This window comes from Peromyscus californicus, unplaced genomic scaffold (genome assembly GCF_007827085.1).
Source record: "Peromyscus californicus insignis strain IS unplaced genomic scaffold, ASM782708v3 Scaffold_8__1_contigs__length_139910024, whole genome shotgun sequence".
Taxonomy (NCBI): Eukaryota; Metazoa; Chordata; class Mammalia; order Rodentia; family Cricetidae; genus Peromyscus; species Peromyscus californicus.
Genome location: NW_026294606.1, coordinates 57036936 through 57057470, shown reverse-complemented (window position 1 = coordinate 57057470; position 20535 = coordinate 57036936). Strand labels below are relative to the sequence as shown.

Here is a 20535-nt window from a genome sequence, read left to right as displayed (position 1 = left end):
CCCCAGCACTCTTTAGGTAGCAGCAGGAGGATCAGGAGTTCAAGGTTATCCTCGGCTACATATTGAGTCTCAGGCCAGTCTAGTGAGATTTGGCCTCATAACAAGTGAATGAACAAACAACCAAACCCAAAAGGCTGAAAAATGTGTAAACAAATTTAATACACTCAACCAATTTAACACTCTTAGAAATACAATCAGATAAAAATCCTCTAACATAGTGTTGAGTATGGAATACCTGTATGCAAAGCCACTAGCAAGAGATACCATATACACGAGCATGTGTGTGTCTATACCATTTCCTCTAACTTCCTAATTAACTAAATCAAATTTGAAATTCTTTCAAAAAAATATTTTTACATTTACGGATGTATGTATGCATGTATGTGTACATATGTGTATGTATGTGTGTGCAGGTCAGAGAACAACTTGGAGGTAGGCTCTCTCTTTCCATTATGTGGGTCCTGAAGATCAAACTCAGGTCAGCCTTGTCAGCACATGCCTTTACCTGCTGAGCTGTCTCACTGGCCTGGATTTGAAGTCTCACGATGAATGTCCACCACGTGCTTGCTAACTATTACAAGAGCACCTCCGTCACTTCATTTCCCACATCCCCCACTGCCTTTACTTCACCCCTCACCTGTTTCAAAGGCCCCTGGACATACCCAGTAGGATTCTTCATCCCAGAGGAGCACTTGCTGCTCCTCTATGCTTAGAAACATTTCTTCCAAATTCCCTCATCTCCACCCCTCCCTTCCCTCCAATTGCATTATCATCAAGAGACTTTCCCTGTGATCTCTTAAAAATAGTAATGATCTCTATGCCCCTCACCAGGCTTTCATTTACTTCCTGATGTTACCAATCCTTCCCAAGAGAATTTCAGCTTCCTAAGAGCAAGAGCTCTAGCTATTTTTTTTTTTTTTTTTTTTTTTGGTTTTTCGAGACAGGGTTTCTCTGTGTAGCTTTGCGCCTTTCCTGGAACTCATTTGGTAGTACAGGCTGGCCTCGAACTCACAGAGATCCGCCTGGCTCTGCCCTCCCGGCGAGCTCTAGCTATTTTTATTCACTAGAATCCCCATTATCTACAACAGTGTCTGGTGTTAGGATGGGTGCAATAGTATTTATTACTGAATGAGTGTAAAACCGCCTCCATCCATCTTTTGGAATCCTTTTCTTTTCTCTTAACTAGTCTTTCCTGATTCTCCTAATTCCCAGTCTCAAAGATGACTTCCTTCTGCACATAAGACCTCTTTGTAAACACAGGATGACAGGAAGTTTCACAAGGCAAGCATTCAGGTAAATAGTTCCTTAAACTTCAAACTAATAAAAATCAGCACCAAGTGAGAGAATCTACCTCTTTACAGAGTTACTTAATACACTGGGTTTACGCGTGCCTTGTTAATGAAAGTAAGGTGTTTGCTTATTCCTCAAAACCATATAGCACAACTGGACTATAAGTTATATAAAAGATTAGTTTAAAATCATATCAAGTGATCTGGGTGTGGTAGTACACATTGTAATCCTAGCACTGGGGAGCTCAAGGAAGAAAGACCAGTTTATAGGCAGAAAGGTTTGGTGCCTGCTCAGGTGACCATTCCTCTCCTCTCCACCGGTTCCATGAGTTTTGGTCTGAGCACCTGCAGTCTGCTAGTTTCAATAGAGAACAGCTCTGTGCAGAGTACGGTATGAGTTTCTGGCCAGTCTCTCTACGTAGTTGAGTTCTAGGATGACCAAGTTACATAGTGAGAACTTGTCTCAGAAACAAAACCACCACCACCACCACCAACAAAAAAACTAGACTTCTGAAAAGATGGAGCAGATACAGGATTGTTACTTTTACAGATTAAAAACTGACAGACAAGGCTTATGCAGAGACTTCTTTGCACAAGCCCATGCTAAGCACCGAAGTTCACAACGCCTTATATGAAGTAGACACTATCACATACTCACTGCACATACGCAGAACTCAAAGTTATACGATCTGTAACTTCAACAGAATCCAATATTATGATGGGAACCACTATATTCAGTATTTTAAAACAAAAATTTCATATTTCACAGGTCAAAAGACTTACAGAGCAGTACAGACAAATGCCATTCCAATTCCCTATTTGATAACATTGTGATTTCCACGGCCTCTCTTCCAGGCACAGATTCTGAAATCAATCTAGCGTCCACCTTTTCCAGACACACAGAAATAAAGACACAACACAGACTATGAAATGTGCTAATAATCGAAAAGCCAGAGAGTGTCTTTCTCCAATCTCTTCTTTCCGGGAGCTTGGCCTATTTTGGTCTGCAAAAAAACATTTCATTTCAACAACAGCTTTTAGGCTTAAAGGGCTGGTGCCTGCTCAGGTGACAATTACTCCCGTCACTACAGGTTTTCCATGACAGTTTTGGTCTGAGCACCTGCAGTCCACAACTAGATTCCTGCAGGGAACAACAGCTCTGGTGCAGAAAAGTATGGTTCCCCGGAAGGGGTTAAAGGAGACTGTCAACAAGTCCAATGAGTCCGCCCCTTCTAAGCGGGGCCGAGCAGTCGCTGTCTGGGGCCTCAGCTGAAGGCAGGCCCTCGGTGCCTCCGGCCTGGCAAGCACACTCACCTCCCGTGGGTTCCCCCATTTCTGCCCGGCCTTCCCTTACCTCCCCTGCTCCATTCCCAGTACGCGGTCACCTCCCGGCTCTCTCGTCCACCCCCTTCCTGAGTCTCTGGACTCCATCCCTGATGCTCCCCATCCACCCACTTCCCGGGTCTCCAGCATCCATCCCTGGCTCTCCCTACCCATCTCCTGCCACACTCACCTCCCGTCCGCCGCCGGCCCGGGGGTGTCGGCCGGAGGCCCTGCGGCTCGGTCCTCGCTGAGCACTGAGGCCCTGCGGCTTCTCCTCCGCGGTCGGGGCTGCTTCTGAGTCGCTGGCTCTGGCTCCATGTCCGGGGGTAGGGGGTGGGGCGGTGGCCCAGTGCCCGGGAGACCGACCGTGGCGGGCACGGTGCCCGCCAGCTTCTGCGAGGCAGTAAGCTGCCTTCTAGCAGGGAGCTGCTACCGCCATCATCCGGGGATTTGAAAATGGCGGCGGCCCAGCGGTCAGCCAACCAGAGAGCGGGTAGCGGTTGCTAGGATATGTGGGGTCCCGCCCTAGTCTAGAGGACCTCTCAGCACACTTCTGGAAGCCGGAGAGAAAGTAGCGGAGTGAAAGTTAAGGGTTTGGAGGTTTATTCTAACTCCGTTCCTGAATCTCCCAAAGGCAGTCTCTATTCACTAGAACCTTTGCTGCAGACCAGGCAAATGGATAGGAAGCCGGTTACCATTTGATGTTGCTTAGCATTAGACAGGTTCAAAGTAATGACTCCAAAGAAAGGTTCAGTTGCAAATATAAACACTAAATTATTCGTGTGGGATATATGGCCAATTGCCAAAAACAATACCTGTGTTCTCAGGGATGTCTCCGGATAACCAGGGAAGTCTAGTCATGTCCTCTTGTCTTCCAGTACTTTCTCTGGTTGCAAGACTGCAAATGCGCATCGTGAAACAAAGGACTTCTCGTGTTATTTTATGAAGATAGGTAAACGAAACGTTCTTTGGTTTTAAACGTTGCTAACAGCCTTAAATGTAGTCTCTTCTTTTTGTGGAAGGTTATCCTAAAAAATAACACTAGACAGATGTTAATGACTTTGTGCATAATAGAACAACTGAAGGCAATCCAGATGAATGATTGGGAAATGTTTAAATACAACTCATTGACTGGAAAGGCTGTCTTCAGCCTATAATGAAATAGTCTTCCCCAGGGAAGAACACACCAACTGGTTATCTAATACCAAGTAGTCAGGCCTGAAAATATATACAAGTAACATCATACAAACTGAGCAGGCTGTATTTATGTATTTATGTAACAACAATTTGCAAAAAAAAAAAAAGTCACGAATTTGAAAGAGAGCAAGAAAGTGTATAAGGGAGCATTAGGAGGGAGGGAAGGAAAGGGGGGAAATGATGTGATTATATTATCATCTCAAAAAATAAAGGAAATAATTAAAAATAAAAGATATGCTGGGTGGTGGTATCATGCGCCTTTAATCCTAGCACTCAGGAGACAGAGGCAGGCAGATCTCTGTGAGGGTGAACCTAGCCTGATTTACAGAGTGAGTTTCAGGAATGCCAGGGCCACACAGAGAAACTTTGTCTCAAAAAAAAAAAAGGAAAGAAATAAAATCAAACATTATAAAAACACAAAATATAGATCTGTGCTGACTAGTTTTTATGTTACCTTGACACAAATGATAGCCATCTGAGGGAACCTCAACTGAGAAAATGCTGCTATAATATTGGACTATAGGCAAGCCTGTAGAGCACTTCCTTAATTAGTGATTGATGGAGGAGTACCCTGCCCATTGTGGGTAGTGCCATCCCATAGCTGGTGGTTCTGGGTTCTATACTAAATAAGGCTCAGCAAGACATGAGGAGCAAGCTAATAAGCAGTATTCTTCCCTGGCCCCCTGCATCAGCTCCTGCCTCTTGGTCCTTGCCCTGCTTGAGTTACTGTCCTGACTTCTTTGATGGTGAACTGTGATGTGGAAGTGCAGCTGAATAAACTCTTTCCTCTCCAAATTTCTTTGGTCATGATGTTTAATCACAGCAATGTAACTCTAAAGAAAACAAGAACTATAATCAATTTTAAATCACTCTATAATTATACTGAAGAAAAAGATGAAATTAATACATTAAGTTTTCTCTAGGTGGTAAGACTTTTGGCACTTAAAATACTTTTTGTTTTTGTTTTCTTTGCTCAGCCTTGGTGCAGGGAGGAGGGGACTGGACCTGCCTCAACTGAATCTACCAGGCTGGGCTGAATCCCCAGGGGAAACCTTGCCTTGGAGGAGGTGGGAATGGGGGGTGGATTGGGGGGAAGGCTGGGTGGTGGGAGGAGGGAGGACAGGAGAATCGGTGGCTGATATGTAAAATTAAATTAATTATTTAAAAAAATGTGTCTCCCCACTTCAAATGATTTAATTAAGAAAAAATTCCTCACCAGAACATGGTGGTGCATGCGTTTAATCCCAGCACTCGGGAGTCAGAGGCAGGCAGATCTCTGTGAGTTGGAGGCCAGCCTGGGCTACACAGTGAGTTCCAGGACAGTCTCCAAAGCTACAAAGAGAATCCCCATCTTGAAAAACAAAACAAAACAAAACAAAAAAAAAGAAGAAAGAAAAGAAAAGAAACAAAAAGAAAAAATTCCTCACAGTTGTACTGAGGCCTTTGTGTTTTAGTTAATTCCCAATGTAGTCAAGTTGTCAACCAAGAATAGCCATCACAGTATTTGAAACATAAAAAATAATTACTGCAGAGATCTATTAAAGTGTTATTTAAGAATCTTTATTTAAATAAAGGTATGCTTTTTTGTGTGTAACTCTGGCTGGCCTGCAACTTGCTCTGTAGACCCAGCTGGCCTCAAACTCAGATATCTGCCTCTGACTTCTGAGTGCTAGGCTTACCACACCTCTTGTGCTTTGTTTTGTTTATAAGCGTGAAATAAACCCTCATTTGTGATTAAAAAAAAACCAAAAAACAAAAACCAAAAAAACAAAAAACAAAAAACAAAACACCATGACCAAAGCAACTTACAGAAGGAAGAGTTTATTTGGGCTTATGGTTCCAGAGGGACAAGAGTTCATCACGGGGGCGAGACATGGCAGTGAGCTGCAGCCATGGTGTCAGGAGCAGAAAGTTGAAAGATCGCATCTCTGACTGCAAATATGAGGCAGAGAAAGCAAACTGGAAGTGGAGTGAGACTACAATTCTCAAAGTCCATCCCCAGTGGTATACCTCCTCTCTACCTAAGGCTCCGCCATATAAACACCTCCAAGGGGCACCACCAACTGGGGACTAGGTGCTTGAAGACTTGAGCCTATGAAGGACATTTATCACTCAGACCATCATAACTACATACTGAGATTTGGTCATACAAACCCAGGAAAAGGTCGGTGCTGGATAGTTTTATATCAACTTGATACAACCAGAGTGATCAGAGAGAAGGGAACCTCAACTGAGAAAATGCCTTTATATGATCAGGCTGTAGGCAAGCCCAGAGGGCATTTTCTTAATTAGTGATTGATCGGGGAGGGCCCATCCCATCCTGGGTAGTGCCATCCCTAGGCTGGTAGTCCTGGGTTTTATAAAAAGAAGGCTGAGAAAGACATAAGGAGCAAGCTAGTAAGCAGCAACACTCCTCCATAGCCTCTATTCAGCTCCTGCCTCCAGGTTCCTGTCTTGCTTGAGTTCCTGTCCTGACTTCCTTTAGTGATGAATTGTGATGTGGAAGTAAAAAATAAAACCTTTCCTCTCCAACGTTGTCTCAAAAAACCAAAACCAGCCCCTTAAAGAAAATAGTATTTTCTTTCTTTCTTTTCTTTGAGGGAAGCCCCAAAGGTGGGGTGGGTGTGGACCTGGGAAGACAGGGAAGTGAGTATGGTCACGGTGCATTGTGAAACTCCCAAATAATAAAAATATTATGTTGGAAAAAAACAAAACCAGGGCTGGAGAGATAGCTCACCAGTTAAGAGTATGTGTTGATCTTGTAGAAGATACAAGTTTGGATCTCAGTACTCACATCGGACCACAGCTCACAGCTGCCTGTAACTCCAGCTCCAGCTTAATCCAATGCCTTATTCTTACCTACATGGGTACCTCCACACATAAAGTACATGCCCACACTGACCCACACAGATAAAATAAGAGTAAATCTTAAAAATCAAAACCAAAACCAAAGCCAACAGAAATTCAATGATACTTTTTTGGTTTGTTGTATGTAGTGAACTGGCCACTGAAATCCCACTTATTGAAAACTATTTAAGAAAGGAATGGAAAAGGAAGGGAATTCAAATAGCAAGCACCATGTTTTTATCAGTTTAATTTTTTTCATTCTTTCAAGACCTAAGCATAGCTACCAAGTGTGTCCAAACCAGTACTGTATGACTGTATGATTTCTTTCAAGTTCTTGTTTTCCGTAATTGTTGGGGCTGTGAGATCTGCCGTGACTAGGTGGCCTGCAGGCTGGAACTCTAGACTAGGAGCTGGTACAGATGCTGATGCTGTCACCTACAGCAGAAATGTCCCCCTCAAAGCCTCAATTTTGCTCTTGTGGCCTTGCAACTAATTGTGTAAGGAGAGCACACTTGGAGGATTGCAGTAGTTTGTATGAGAAATGCTTACCTGAAGCCTTATGAGTATGAACTGGCTTCCCAAAGAAAACAAATATAAAAAAATACAATACTATATTAACAAAATTATTTGCAAAAGTCTAGAAAATTCCCTCATGTTTGGGAGTACTGTTGGATGAGGTGTATGTGTGGGAGGTGATGGTAAAAGAAGGTACATCTGGCTAAGCTTGGTGATGTAAGGCTTTGATCTCAGCACTTAAGAGGCCAAGGTAGGATGACTGTGAATTTGAGTTTCACATGATCTACATAGTAAGATCCTGTCCAGAGAGAGAGAGAGAGAGAGAGAGAGAGAGAGAGAGAGAGAGAGAGAGAGAGAGAACAAAGCAAAATGATATTTTCTTTGTTTCCCCTAAGTATTAGAGAGTGATCTATGTCCATACCACATTGAATGTGTCTGGTATTGTCTGCATTTAAAATGATTTGAACCTTATTCAAGGAGAAGATACTTGTAAAATGCGTATGAAAGAGAAAGGGCTGATTTGGGGCCGCATAGATGGCTCAGTGGTTAAGAGTTTTTGCTGCTCTTGCAGAGGACCAAAGTTTGGTTCCCAACACCTTTTAGGCTGATTTGCTATTGTAGCAAATTTTAACTCATATGCTTTCATTTTCCCCATTAATGCTGACTCACTTCTTTTTTTTGCATTTTATTTTATTTAAAAAACTTTTTTTTATTCATTTTACATACCAACCACAGATACCCCTCTCATCTCTCCTCCTGCTCCCTCCTCCCCTAACCCCTCCCCCCTCCCAGACCCTCCTCCAAAAGGGTAAGGGATCCCATGGGGAGTCAGCAAAGCCTGGTACATTCAGTTGAGGCAAGACCAATCCCCTCCTCCTCGACCCCCCTCCCACATCAAGGCTGAGCAAGGCATCTGACCATAAATAATGGGATACAGAAAGCCAGCTCAGGCACCAGGGATGGATCCTGATCCCACTGCCAGGGGCCCCTCAAACAGATCAAGTTGCCTTGTTTATGCAGAGGGCCTAGTCCAGTCCCATGCAGGTTCCACAGCTGGTTGACTCAATTCTTAATTTCAGAGGAAAGATTTTGGAAGACATTTGTGAGGGCTGGGAAGATGATAAGGAGGGTGCTGGCTGCACAAGCCTGAGTCGCAGTCATCTGGAACTTGTCACACCACTGTGGTGGTTTGAATTAGAATGGCCCTCATAGGCTTGTAGATTTGAATACTTGGTCACCAGGGAGTGGCACTATTTGAAAGGATTAGGAGGTGTGACCTTGTTGGAGGAAGTATGTCACTGGAGATGGGCTTTGAGGTTTCAAAAAATCCATTCCAAGCCCAGAGTTTCTCTCTTCCTGCTGCCTGTGGATTTGGATGTAGAACTCTTGGTTACTTCTCTAGCACCAAGTCTGCCTGCGTACCACCATTCTTCCCACTGTGATAATGGACTGAACCTTTGAAACTGTAAGCAAGCCCCAGTTAAGTGCTTTCTTTTATAAGACTTGCCTTGGCCATGGTGTCTCTTCATGGCAATAGACCACTGATTAAGACAACCAGTGATGTACATGTAGAGGCAAGTGGATCCCTAGGGCTCACTAGCCAACCAGTCTAGCTTAATCAGCAAATGCCAGGCCAGTGATAATCCCTCTAACAAAACCAAGGTGAATGTCTCCTGAAGACCAATGCCTGAGCCTGTCTTCTGGGCTCCACACACATGCACATACACCTGAATGTACACCCACACAAACACCTGTGTGCCCACACACAGTGATTTATTATAGTCAACATACATATGGTTTAGAAACAGTTGTGGGGAAGCTGTCACTAGCTTAGTAGACTAAGCTATAGTTGGCACAAACTTTAGCACAGCTTGTTCAGGCCCAATATAGCTACGTTGCCATCAGAGAACTGAAAAATTAAAAATTGGGTGTGTTGCTTTAAGTGAAGAATGTTTTCAGCCCTCAGGTGGAGTCATTTCCGGGCCCAGTTGATAAGGCTGTGTTAGAAATGACTTATCCTCAATCGTCACCACAAGGCTATAGGGGCACCTTCAGACCAGCATGGTAAGTGGGCACAGTATACAATCAATAGTGTTGATTTGGGATGGTGGCAGATTTTGTAGGTTGTATTTAGGCACTTTCCTCCACCCTAAATCCTTAATAAATCACAATGTGTGGCAGGATAAAGGACACAGCATTTTCTCTACTCTTTCTTTAGCTTTTTTTGTGAAAAGGAATATAGTTACTTCTAGCAGTTCTGTTTGGGACTACCTTTAGAGAACCACTTCCCCTTTAATTTCCCCCCTCCATGTGGAAATCACAGTAGTTTTCAGTATCTTAGAATTTTGAATTCTTCAATGGAAGCAACCTTTCAAACTGCTTTTGCTTCTTTGCCTTGCCCCAGTGGACTTTCTCTTCAGCATTAAGTCATTTCTGTCTTAAGAATCAAGGCTTCCAACATGAAAGATATTTGTAGTAGAACATTCTGTGTCTTGACTTGATCAATGTCAGCATTCTGGATGTGATGTTGTCTTGCAAGATATTTCCCTGAGAGCAAGTGAGCAAAGGGTATGGGAGGTCTTTTGCTTATTTCTTAGAATTGCATATGAATCTACAGCTATCTTCATATTAAAAGCTTAATTGAAAATTATCCTTTCTCAGTAACTCAAATCAGTTTTGGAATGGCATTTATTAGTGTGCTGGGGCTTATTGATGTTGACATTTAGTGGATAGTTTACAATCGTAGACTATTTAATACCATGACTAATGTTCGAGGAGAGAGCTTTGAAAGATGGCAGAGGCTAAGAGAAGAATAAGGTTAATCTAGTTCTCTATACCCTCAGATGTGGCTATATTGTAAAGTCAGACGTTTCTGCAGCCAAGAACAGGGCTTGTCAGGCCAAGCTATGTTGTGTTGAGAGGCCCGCTATGTTGAGAAAGAATGGTACCACTTACTGTGTTGTTTGAGCACACGAAGGGCAGCAATTTATTTTTGTGATACCTCTTGGTGATTGTATTTACTGTGACTTACTGTCAGCGAATACGCCTCTCAGTAGAGTTCCTCGTGTGTCTACTGACAGCTGGAGAAGGGAGGTACTGGGAGCTGTCTGCATGTGAATTTTGTAGATTAAGAGTTTCTTTTGGGTACAGAGACGATGAACAACCCTTCTTTTGAACTCGATCTTAAGCTTAGAGGACAAAGGTCTGGTTTGGTTAATGTGTTTACAGCTTTTAAAGTCCAAGAGGAGGGGAGAGGAATGAAATTGTTCTTTGGCAGATAAGGATTTACGAAGCTTGTTCATAATGGAATGTTCTGTTTTGATTTTCACATGCTATTTGTTTGTTCTGAGTGATATGAAAGTTAAGTTCATAGCCATTGTCACCGGAAACTGAGAGTCACACAAAGAGAAAAGATGAAGTTCTGAGTATTGAACCTGAAATTCTCAGCAACAAAGAAGCCTATGGTATGCCATGCCAATGGAGACAAAGTACACGTTTTTGATGCTGCTGAGCACGGCAGAGCCCAGATCAGATTGCTGGGGTGTGGCAGATCAGAGTTCTTGACCTCTGCCTTCTTGCTCACATAGGCCTGGACAGCAATTTGTAGGAGGTCTGAGGTCTGTAGTTGAGTTTAGACTTTGAGACAGTGTATTTATGATTGTCCCTCAGCTTATAAGGCCAAGCAGCTTGAAGGACTTGAGGATATAGAAGGCAGTGCAGACCAGCACAGACTTGGTCCAGGACCACTGGCAATCAAAATGCAGATATTGCTCTATATTTCTAGGATTCAACTTTTCTTTCTCTATGTTAAAAAGTAGTTAATATGGTGTACTGATGATTTTGTGTGTCAACTTGACACAAGCTAGAGTCATCAGAGGAAGGACCTCAGGAAGGAGTCTGAGGAAATAATTCTTTGAGCTCCAGCTGTAAGGCATTTTCTCATTTAGTGACCATGGGGGAGGGCCCAGCTCATGGTAGATGTTGCCATCCCTGGGCTGGTGGTCCTGGGTTCTATAAAAAAGCAGGCTGAGCAAGCTATGAGAAGCAAGCCAGTGAGAAGCTCTCCTCCATGGCCCCTGCATCAGCTCTTGCCTCTGGGATCCTGCTCTGTTTGAGTTCCTGTCCTGACTTCCTTCAGTGATGAACAGTCATGCTGAAGTGTAAGCCTAATAAACCCTTTCCTGCCACCTTGCTTTTTGGTCTACCCTAACTAAGATGTATGGTCTGTCCCAACTACTTAAAAAGTTGTTTTACTTTAAGAAAAATAATGAATGCTGATTAGAGCAGATGAAAAGAGTAACCTTTACATAAGAAAAAAAAACCCCTCTATTATTCAGAAATAACTAGAGTTTGTTTAATCATGAATATCTTCTCTCTCTCTCTCTCTCTCTCTCTCTCTCTCTCAGTGTGGGTGTGTGCGCGCGCGCGCGCACGCACACACACACACACACACACACACACACACACACACACACACACACACACGTATATGGGGTAGTACGTGCAGATGGAGGCCGAAGGTTGATATTAGGAATCATTTTCAATTGTGCTTCTATTTTATTCACTGAGTCAGGTTCTCTCAATCAAACCCAGAGTTCAGAGATATGGCTACCCTTGCTCCACGGCTTGTTTTATGGATCTTCTATCTCTGCCTTCCCAGGCTAGAATTATAGGAGAGTTGCCTTACTCACGAAGCACTTAAGTGGGTTCTGAGAATATGAACTCCCACACATATTGACACACAAAATAATAAAAAACCTAAGTACTTTAAAAAAAGTATTTGGAAAAATATCCTTTATATAATTATGCATATGATAGGGGTTTCTTTAAATTATTACATTTATTTTGTTTATTGGGTGCAGAGCAGTCAGAGCATTGGTGTGGGGTCAGAGGGCAACTTGAAGGACTTAGTTCTGTGTAGCTGGAAGTTTGTTGGTCCCACCTGGCCCCACAGTCCCGCAGCTGTTTATAAAATAATAATAATTATTAATTATGATTAACTCATTATTGATTACAAACTGTATGGCCTATGGCTTCAGCTTCTTGCTAGCTAACTCTTTCATTTTAAATTAACCCATTACTATTAACCTATATGTTGCCATGTGGCTATGGTGTCTGCTGGTATCTTGTTGCTCCGTTGGCAGCGGCTGATGTCTCTCCCAACTCCACCTTTCTTCTCTCTGTAGCTCTCCTTGGATTTCCCACCTGCCTGTAAGCTTTCTTGCCATAGGCCCAAACAGTTTTATTTATTATCCAATGGGAGCCACACATATTCACAGCATACAGAAAGACACCCCCACAGCAGTTCTGATTCTCTCTTTCCACCGTGTGGATCTGGGGATCAATCCCTACCCTTCAGGCTTGGTGACAGGCACCTTTACCCACTCAGCTACATCTTTAGCCTCCAATTTTTATGCACAATGACTTGTTTGTTTTGGAAAATAAGTGAAAATTTTTAATAATTTTAACCTTAGAATATTTTTCCTTTTGGAGAGCACATATGAATAACAAAATTTCAAGGCTTGAAGAGATAACATTTTTAATTTGTCTGCAATGAGTTCTACTATTTGACAAAGCTGGTCAATTTAAAATCTATTCTTTTCCAGTAACTTTTCTTCTGCATAAATTAGCCTGATGTAAACACCCATTTACCACACCCACAATTTACCCTCAATTATAGTTATGTGTAGGTTATATATGATTATACATGTGGAGTCTAACTCAATTGTTCATCCAGCACACAGTAGTAGTAGATGCTTTACTTATAGGATAGAAGAAGTTTAAAGACAGTTTTTTATCTTGTTTATTATGATGGCGTGTATGCACGCATGCGTGGGTATGATGTGACTATACAAGGATGCACATGTCACCAGCCATGTATGGAGGTCAAAGTATGGCTTTGTGGAGTTTGTTCTCTCCTTCTGTCTTTACCTGGGTCCCAGGGATCCAACTCAGGTCATCTGGCTTTCAAGGTGAACGATTTTAGTCACTGAACTGCCTCACCAGCGTGAGAGAATTCAAGCACCATTTTAGTCCTCGGTTCAGTTTTCCATGAAATGTGACTGCTCCTTGGAACTTGTTTTTCATGGAACACTTCTGTTTATCTATTTATCTATCTATCTATCTATCTATCTATCTATCTATCTATCTATCTATCTATCTATCTATCTATCTATCTATGTATCTATCTATTATGCATGCAGAGTTCTGCCTACCTGTATACTTGCATGTCAGAATAGGGCACTGGATCTCATTATAGATGGTTGGGAGTCACCATGTTGCTGGGAATTGAACTCAGGACCTCTGGAAGAATAGCCAGTGCTCTTAACCACTGAGCCACCTCTCCAGCTCCCATGGAACACTTTTGTGAAGGTGGTTATCTTCTTCCCCTTGTGTATGTGCTCTAGGGATTATATTCAGAGTGCCAGGCTTATGTGGCTGGCAATTGCTTTTACCTGCTGAGCTACCTAGCTGGCCTCCTTTGTAGAACACTTTAGCTCAGTGGTTCTCAACCTGTGGGTCATGACCCCTTGGGGGGGTAAATGACCCTTTCTCAGGGGTTGCCTAAGACCATCAGAAAACACAGATATTTATGTTATGATTCATAATAGCTGAAAAATCACAGTTATGAAGTAACAGCAAAAATAATTTTATGGTTGAGGGGTTATTACAACATGACAAATTGTATTAAAGGGTCGCAGCTTTGGGAGGTTTGAGAACCCCTGCCTTAGATTACAATGAATTTCTCTTGTGATTTCTAAGTGAGTTTGGTCTTTGTCATTTATAATCAGTAGTGCTCATGTTGTCCAAGCTCCTACTCTATTCTAATCCACTGTGGCTTATTCCAGAGGGAGTGTCTCTCCATTCACATTGGTCAAGCTGGTGTGCAGATCGGGGATGCTTGTTGGGAACTGTATTGCCTGGAACATGGAATCCAGCCAGATGGCTTCATTCTGGACAGTCAACACGATCATTTGGAAAATACTAAAATGGAACATAGGAATGCATCTTTAGACACTTTCTTTCATGAGACAAGAGCCGGAAAGCATGTGCCCAGAGCGCTTTTCATGGACCTAGAACCAACTGTTATAGGTAATCTAAATTTGACTTGCTAGTGCTTTAACCAAGTCCCAACTCAAACAAACCAGGCAGGTGAGATTACAAGATTGTGCTAATCTATATGAACAGGATCATGTAGCCCTTTCCCAACCGCAGTCTGTACCATGACAAACATACCCAAATGGATGGTAGCCTCCTTTCCTGTGGGATTAACTAGGTAAAGCTCCAAATTTATCCATCCACAAACTTCAGCAGAACACTGAAGCTTTTTTTCCTGGGTCTGAGAGCAAAGCTAGAATCTATTGGCAAAGAACCTGAAAATTTGTCATTATCTTCTACAAAAGAGTAGATTTTTTGAAAATTATTCCACAGAAACAAGGTACCATATAAATCTTAAATTTATGGGGGAAGCTAATTTTTTTTAAATTTACACTTATTTATTTTCTCTTTCTCCTCCCTCTCCCTCCCCTTCATTTTCTCCCTCTAGCAACCCTCCCCTCCTCTCTCTCTCTGTCTCTGTCTCTCTCTCCCCCTTGGACCATGGTGGTGCTTGTGTGGAGGTCAGAGGGCAGCTTGAAAGAGTCTCTCTCCTTCCACCATACAGATTCCAGGGATCAAGCTCAGGCTATCAGGCTTGGTAACAAGTTTTTACCCACTTTGCCATCTTGATAGCCCAAATGCTATTTTATCATTAACAATGGCAGACTTTGAAATATCCTGTCCTAAAACTTCTAAAATGCAGCTAGAGAAATATTGGAGATAGAAAGGAGGCATTGTCATACGAGAACAGCTAGAGAGGAGGGTAGGTTTGGATCTGATGTATATTAGTTTTCTAGTCCTACACAACAAATTGCCTTCAAATGCAGTGGTGTAAGGCAGTAGCAACCATTATTTTGTTGACGAATTTGTAATCTGCGTGGGGCTCAGAAGATACAAATTCTCATTGTTCCATGTGATTTGGAGATTCAGGTGGGAGCCAGGGGATTCACTCGGATAGTGGTTCACTCACCTAGCTTTCAAGTTGGTGTTCTGAGTCCTGAGCTATGGATACTGCTGGGGCTTTGAGCCCTCTTCACATGGACTGTCTTTGTGATGCTTAGACCTCATTGTAGCATGGTGATCAGGTGCCAAGACCAAGTATCTCATGGGTACAAGGCAGATGTTCATGGCATTTGTCACCCATCCCTGTAAGTCACACAGTGCCATTTCACCTAGTCTCAATGAGTTAAGATAGTTATGAAGACACAAGGAAAGGTATATGAATCCCACTCCACCTTTTAATGCAAGCATAACAGGTTTCTAAAAGCAAATGTATAATAGGAAGTGTTTTTGTGACTGTCTTTGGAAAATAGTCTGTCTTATTAGAAAAATGCAATCTGTCTATACTAGAGTAGAGCTGCTTTCCTTATTAGAATAGAGTTAGAATACATAACAAATTGATGAGACAAAGTGGATTGATGCCAATGAATGTTAATATAGTGGAAATATTAAAAGTTTTATTTAAATGGATTGGGTAAAAAAGAGTAAGGCCAAAGATGTGTATATACAGGCTCAGTATTGCTCTGCTGGGTGTTATGAACAAATAAAAACTAAGAAACTATTGGGGATGTAGCTCAGTTGGTACAGTGCTTGCCTAACATGTAGGAACCCCGTAATCAGTTCGTAACTAAGCTCAACATTAAAGCAGATATGGTGGTATGCACTTGTAATTCCAGCCCTGGAAAAGTGGAGGCAGGAGGATGAGAAGTTCAAGGTCTTTTGGAACACATAGTACTTTGCCTAACAACACCAACAAGAAGACTTCTTTGTTTTTCTAGACTAAGAAAAGCCATTTCTGCAGAATAAATTCCATTCCTTTGCCATAACCCTAACATGGGAAAAGGACTTGTCAGGGTTAGAAAGGGGCCAGCAGTTAGAGTGAATGCAAGCACTGACCACACCTCCCTCTCTGCAGATGGGATCCGTGTGGGGAAGTACCACTCACTCTTCCACCCAGAACAGCTTGTGAATGGAAAGGAGGATGCTGCAAACAACTATGCACGAGGTCGCTACTCCGTGGGCTCAGAGGTCATCGAGCTTGTGCTAGAAAGGATCCGAAAGCTGGCAAGTGGCTCCTCTTCAGCTATGAATGGGTCATGCTGGATGCTCGTGATCTTGTGGTAGCAGTCACCAGCCTTACTTGCTGGCCTCTTCCCTCCCCAACCCTCTCACTCTGGGCCTCCTGGAGATACTTAGGTGTCCTGATGTTGGCTTTGGTTACACTGCTACATGGGAAGCCTTTACAATTGGCAGGTGGCTTCCCATTACCCTTGTTTCTACTATTGCAGGGTATGTGTGTTTGTTAGCAGAGACTTCCAAAGCTCTCTAAAATGTACTGTTTTCCAATAGTCACTACTACTTGTGGAGATGACAAGGGGCAGACCTTTTGTGACGGATACTTGCTGCTCTTTCTCATAGTTCTTTAAGGGTTTGAATCTGCAGATCCTTTGTTAAGTTTGGTTTGGTGTAACCACTGGCAACATAGTGCCTTTCATATCATCCTGGATGTAGTGTGTAGCTTAAGAGGTACACTGTCTCCTGTGGAGGGGACTTTATTTTGCTTCTGTATATTGATAATTTTCTTTTATTTATTATTGACAAAACCTTCAGATCATATGTAGATAAATTCATGGAAAACAATGAAAGATGGTCAATTGCTCCTATAGGCTGAGCTTCCCTTATCTGAATGATTGGGACTAGAAGTACATGAATTTTAGGGGAGCCAACAAGTCAAATGTAAAATTCATTTACATTTCAAATAACCCTTTTAGTCATAGGCTTCAGGCAATTTTATGCAGTACTTTTAGTGTGCCGGTGTGTTGACTGCCACCCTTTGCTATGAGCTCAGATATGGACTTTCCATTAGTGCCATCATGTAAGTACTCAAAAAAAAAATAAGGGAGGATTTTGGAGTATTTTGAAGTTTGGAATTAGAACTGCTCAAGCAGTAGTGAAACTCTAAAGCCTTCCCCAAAAAGATCATTCAGGAACCTTTCAAAGAAGCTGTTTGTTGTGTAGCTGACAATGGCAAAAGGGGCCATTCTGAATCAATTTAAAGTGTGTATTCCTGTGTGTATTTGTGTACACAGGTGCATGTGGGGACCAGAGGACCCCTTGTCTGTCATTCCGCAGATTCCATCTACTTTGTTGTTTGTTTGAGACAGGGTCTTGTATGACCTGGTCCTGGCCAACCAGGATAAGACGGATAGTCATCAAGTCCTGGTGATATGTCTGCCTCCACCTCCCTAGTGCTGAGGTGATAACTATATGGCACCATGACCAGCTTTTTTTCTTCTTTTTTACAGTGTAGCTTCTGACGATCAAACTCAGACCTGCATGCTTATAAGGCAAGCACTTTGCTGATGGGGCCATCTCCCCAGCCTCCTTTCTGAGTCTTTTGTCCTTGAGAATTCATATGCTGCCATTACCATCTAGTTCACTAGCTCTGAATATATCTGGTGGAATTTTCACATCGCATGTTCTTTCCACAGGCAGAACAATGCAGTGGACTTCAGGGCTTTTTGATTTACCGAAGCTTTGGAGGAGGCACAGGGTCGGGATTTACATCTCTCTTGATGGAGCGACTCTCACTAGAGTATTGCAAGAAGACAAAATTGGAGTTCTCTGTCTATCCATCTCCTAGAGTCTCCACTGCTATAGTGGAGCCTTACAACGCCATCCTCACCACTCATTCCACCATAGAACACTCAGACTGTACCTTCATGGTGGACAATGAGGCTGTCTATGACATCTGCCATCACAAACTTGGTGTTGAACGTCCTTCCTATGCTAGTATCAATAGGTTGATGGCCCAGGTGATATCTTCCATTACTGCTTCACTCCGCTTTGAGGGGCCTTTGAACGTGGACTTAATCGAATTCCAGACCAACCTAGTACCTTATCCCAGGATACATTTCCCCATCACAACCCTTGCCCCCATCATCTCTGCTGACAAAGCCTACCAAGAGCATCTCTCTGTGCCTGACATCACTGCTGCTTGCTTTGAGTTCTCCAACCAGTTGGTCAAGTGTGATCCTCGGCTTGGGAAGTACATGGCTTGCTGCCTACTGTACAGAGGAGATGTGGTCCCTAAGGATGTGAATGCAGCAATTACAGCCATGAAGTCAAGGACCTCTGTTCAGTTTGTTGATTGGTGTCCAACTGGTTTCAAGGTGGGCATCAATCATCAGCCACCTACAGTGATTCCAGGAGGGGATCTAGCCAGGGTTCAGCGGGCTGTGTGTATGTTGAGCAATACCACGGCAATTGTGGAAGCCTGGGCCCGTCTGGACCACAAATTTGACCTCATGTATGCCAAAAAGGCATTTCTGCACTGGTATATTACAGAAGGCATGGAACAAGGGGAGTTTATAGATGCCAGGGAAGATCTGGCTGCTCTGGAAAAAGATTATGAGGAAGTGGGGCTGAGTTTCTGATGTAAAGATGACTATGCAAACGAATGCTGAGTTAAAATGTTATGGTTTGTTTCCAAGCTCTTATATACCTGATGAATAAAAGGAAAGCAAAAATCAAATCAGCAAGATCCAAAATTCTGCATTGAATTAAATATATCAATAACAACAACACAGTCATATTTTCTTGTGTACAGTAGAATTCAGCTCTGCTAATGGAGAACCTTCTGAGGATTACAGTCATTTGAACTGCTAGGTCTCTTCTAGGTAGAGTTATTTTGTATTAGTTCTTATGTCACAGTAAAAGCCTGACTTTATTCTTTGCCCCTCCACCTTAAAAAACAAACCAAACCAAATCAAAACAAAACACTAATAATATAGTATGGAACCTTAATGTTTCTGCTTTCCCTGTCCTGTATCTAAGGTGGAAAACACAAAGATTATGAATGTTATTCTCTATTATCTATGTATTATGCATCAATTAAATCACAAATTCTTTTAGAATTTTTCTTTTCCTTTCTCCAAGTGTGGGCTTTAACTCCTTAGTTTGGTATTCAAGCAAACAAACAAGCAAGCAAACAAACCACAAGAATATTGTTGGGCATTTTTAGAATTTGGGTATGAGTATTCTGCAGGCAAGAAACTACATACCCTCTCTTCAATTGCCCTGTCCAGGATTGGGGTTGTGTTTGTTTTGCATGCATATATATGTGTGTGGTGTGTGCATGTGTGTGTGCATGTTTGTATGTCTGCAAGGAGTATGGGTATGTGAGCATGTTCATGTGGCAACCAGAAGCTGAAGTTATGTCTTTCTCAATTTCTCTCCACTTTATTTGCTAATGCAGGGTCTCTCCATGAACTGGGAGCTCACTGATTTACCTAGTCTAGGTCTGTCTTTGCTCTCGGGCACTGGTGTTACAGGTGGGAAGTCGTGCCCACTTTGCATTTATATGGATATTAGAGATCTGAACTCTGTTCCTCACACTTGTTCAGCAAGCCCTTTTATCCACGGAACCATCTCTCCAACCCCAGAAGTCTTTATTAGCTCATTTTCTCATTGGTATAAGGACATACGTGACAAAAGCAACTTAGAGGGGGGTGTATTTTGCCTCCTGGTTTAAGGGATAAAGTCTATCACAGTAGAGAAAGCAATTGCAATTCATGTGTCACACTAGAGGATGGCATTCTGCAGCTCTTCTCCCTAGCTTCCTGCTCACTCATCCGAGGTGCTCCCTGTGCCTTAAAGGGGATGGCTTAGCCGGGTGGTGGCGGCGGGCGGCGGCGGCGGCGGCGGCGGCGCACGCCTTTAATCCCAGCACTTGGGAGGCAGAGCCAGGCGGATCTCTGTGAGTTTGAGGCCAGCCTGGGCTACCAAGTGAGTTCCAGGAAAGGCGCAAAGCTACACAGGGAAACCCTGTCTCGAAAAACCAAAAAAAAAAAAAAAAAAAAAAAAAAAGAAAAAGAAATAAAGGGGATGGCTTAAATGTCTTGTTTAGAATGAGTGTTCCATCAGACTCCTCTTCCACACTGTCTTTCCCTAGTGGAGACACTTCCGGCTCTCTCTCGTTGTTTATCCCACAGTCATATGATCTGAAATGGGACTGTTCACTCTCTTATCTCTAAGTTTTATTTCCCTGTTAAGTCTTACACTGAACTTTCTACTTTCTAGACACATTCTCCAAGATGCTTTAGGTACACTTAAACACTTTCTTCCTAAAAATATACTATATTCCTGAAATGTGTTGTTTCTTTAGTGGTCTCTACATCTGTTTGTGCAGATTCTAAATGACACTGTTAATTTTTACTGCCTCCCCTGGTTTCTTATATTCTATATAGAACCAGCTACTGTTGAT

The 20535-nt window shown here is 42.6% G+C and overlaps 2 protein-coding genes across 2 annotated transcripts in view; one reads left to right on the top strand and one right to left on the bottom strand.

Annotated features, from left to right (window-relative positions):
* Net1 (neuroepithelial cell transforming 1) overlaps positions 1–3062 on the bottom strand; it is a 34459-nt gene extending 31397 nt beyond the window's left edge. Inside the window, exon 1 of the mRNA XM_052728612.1 lies at positions 2803–3062. Coding sequence (XP_052584572.1) covers positions 2803–2930 — 128 coding nt within the window. The 5' untranslated portion in view covers positions 2931–3062. The remainder of the gene's footprint in view (positions 1–2802) is intronic.
* Positions 3063–14161: 11099 nt separating this feature from the next.
* On the top strand, positions 14162–18706 carry Tubal3 (tubulin alpha like 3). Its single transcript, XM_052729169.1, has 3 exons — positions 14162–14264; positions 16186–16286; positions 17762–18706. Exons 1-3 carry the CDS (start codon positions 14162–14164, stop codon positions 18704–18706), a joined length of 1149 nt encoding a protein of 382 aa, XP_052585129.1.
* The last annotated feature ends 1829 nt before the right edge of the window (positions 18707–20535 follow it).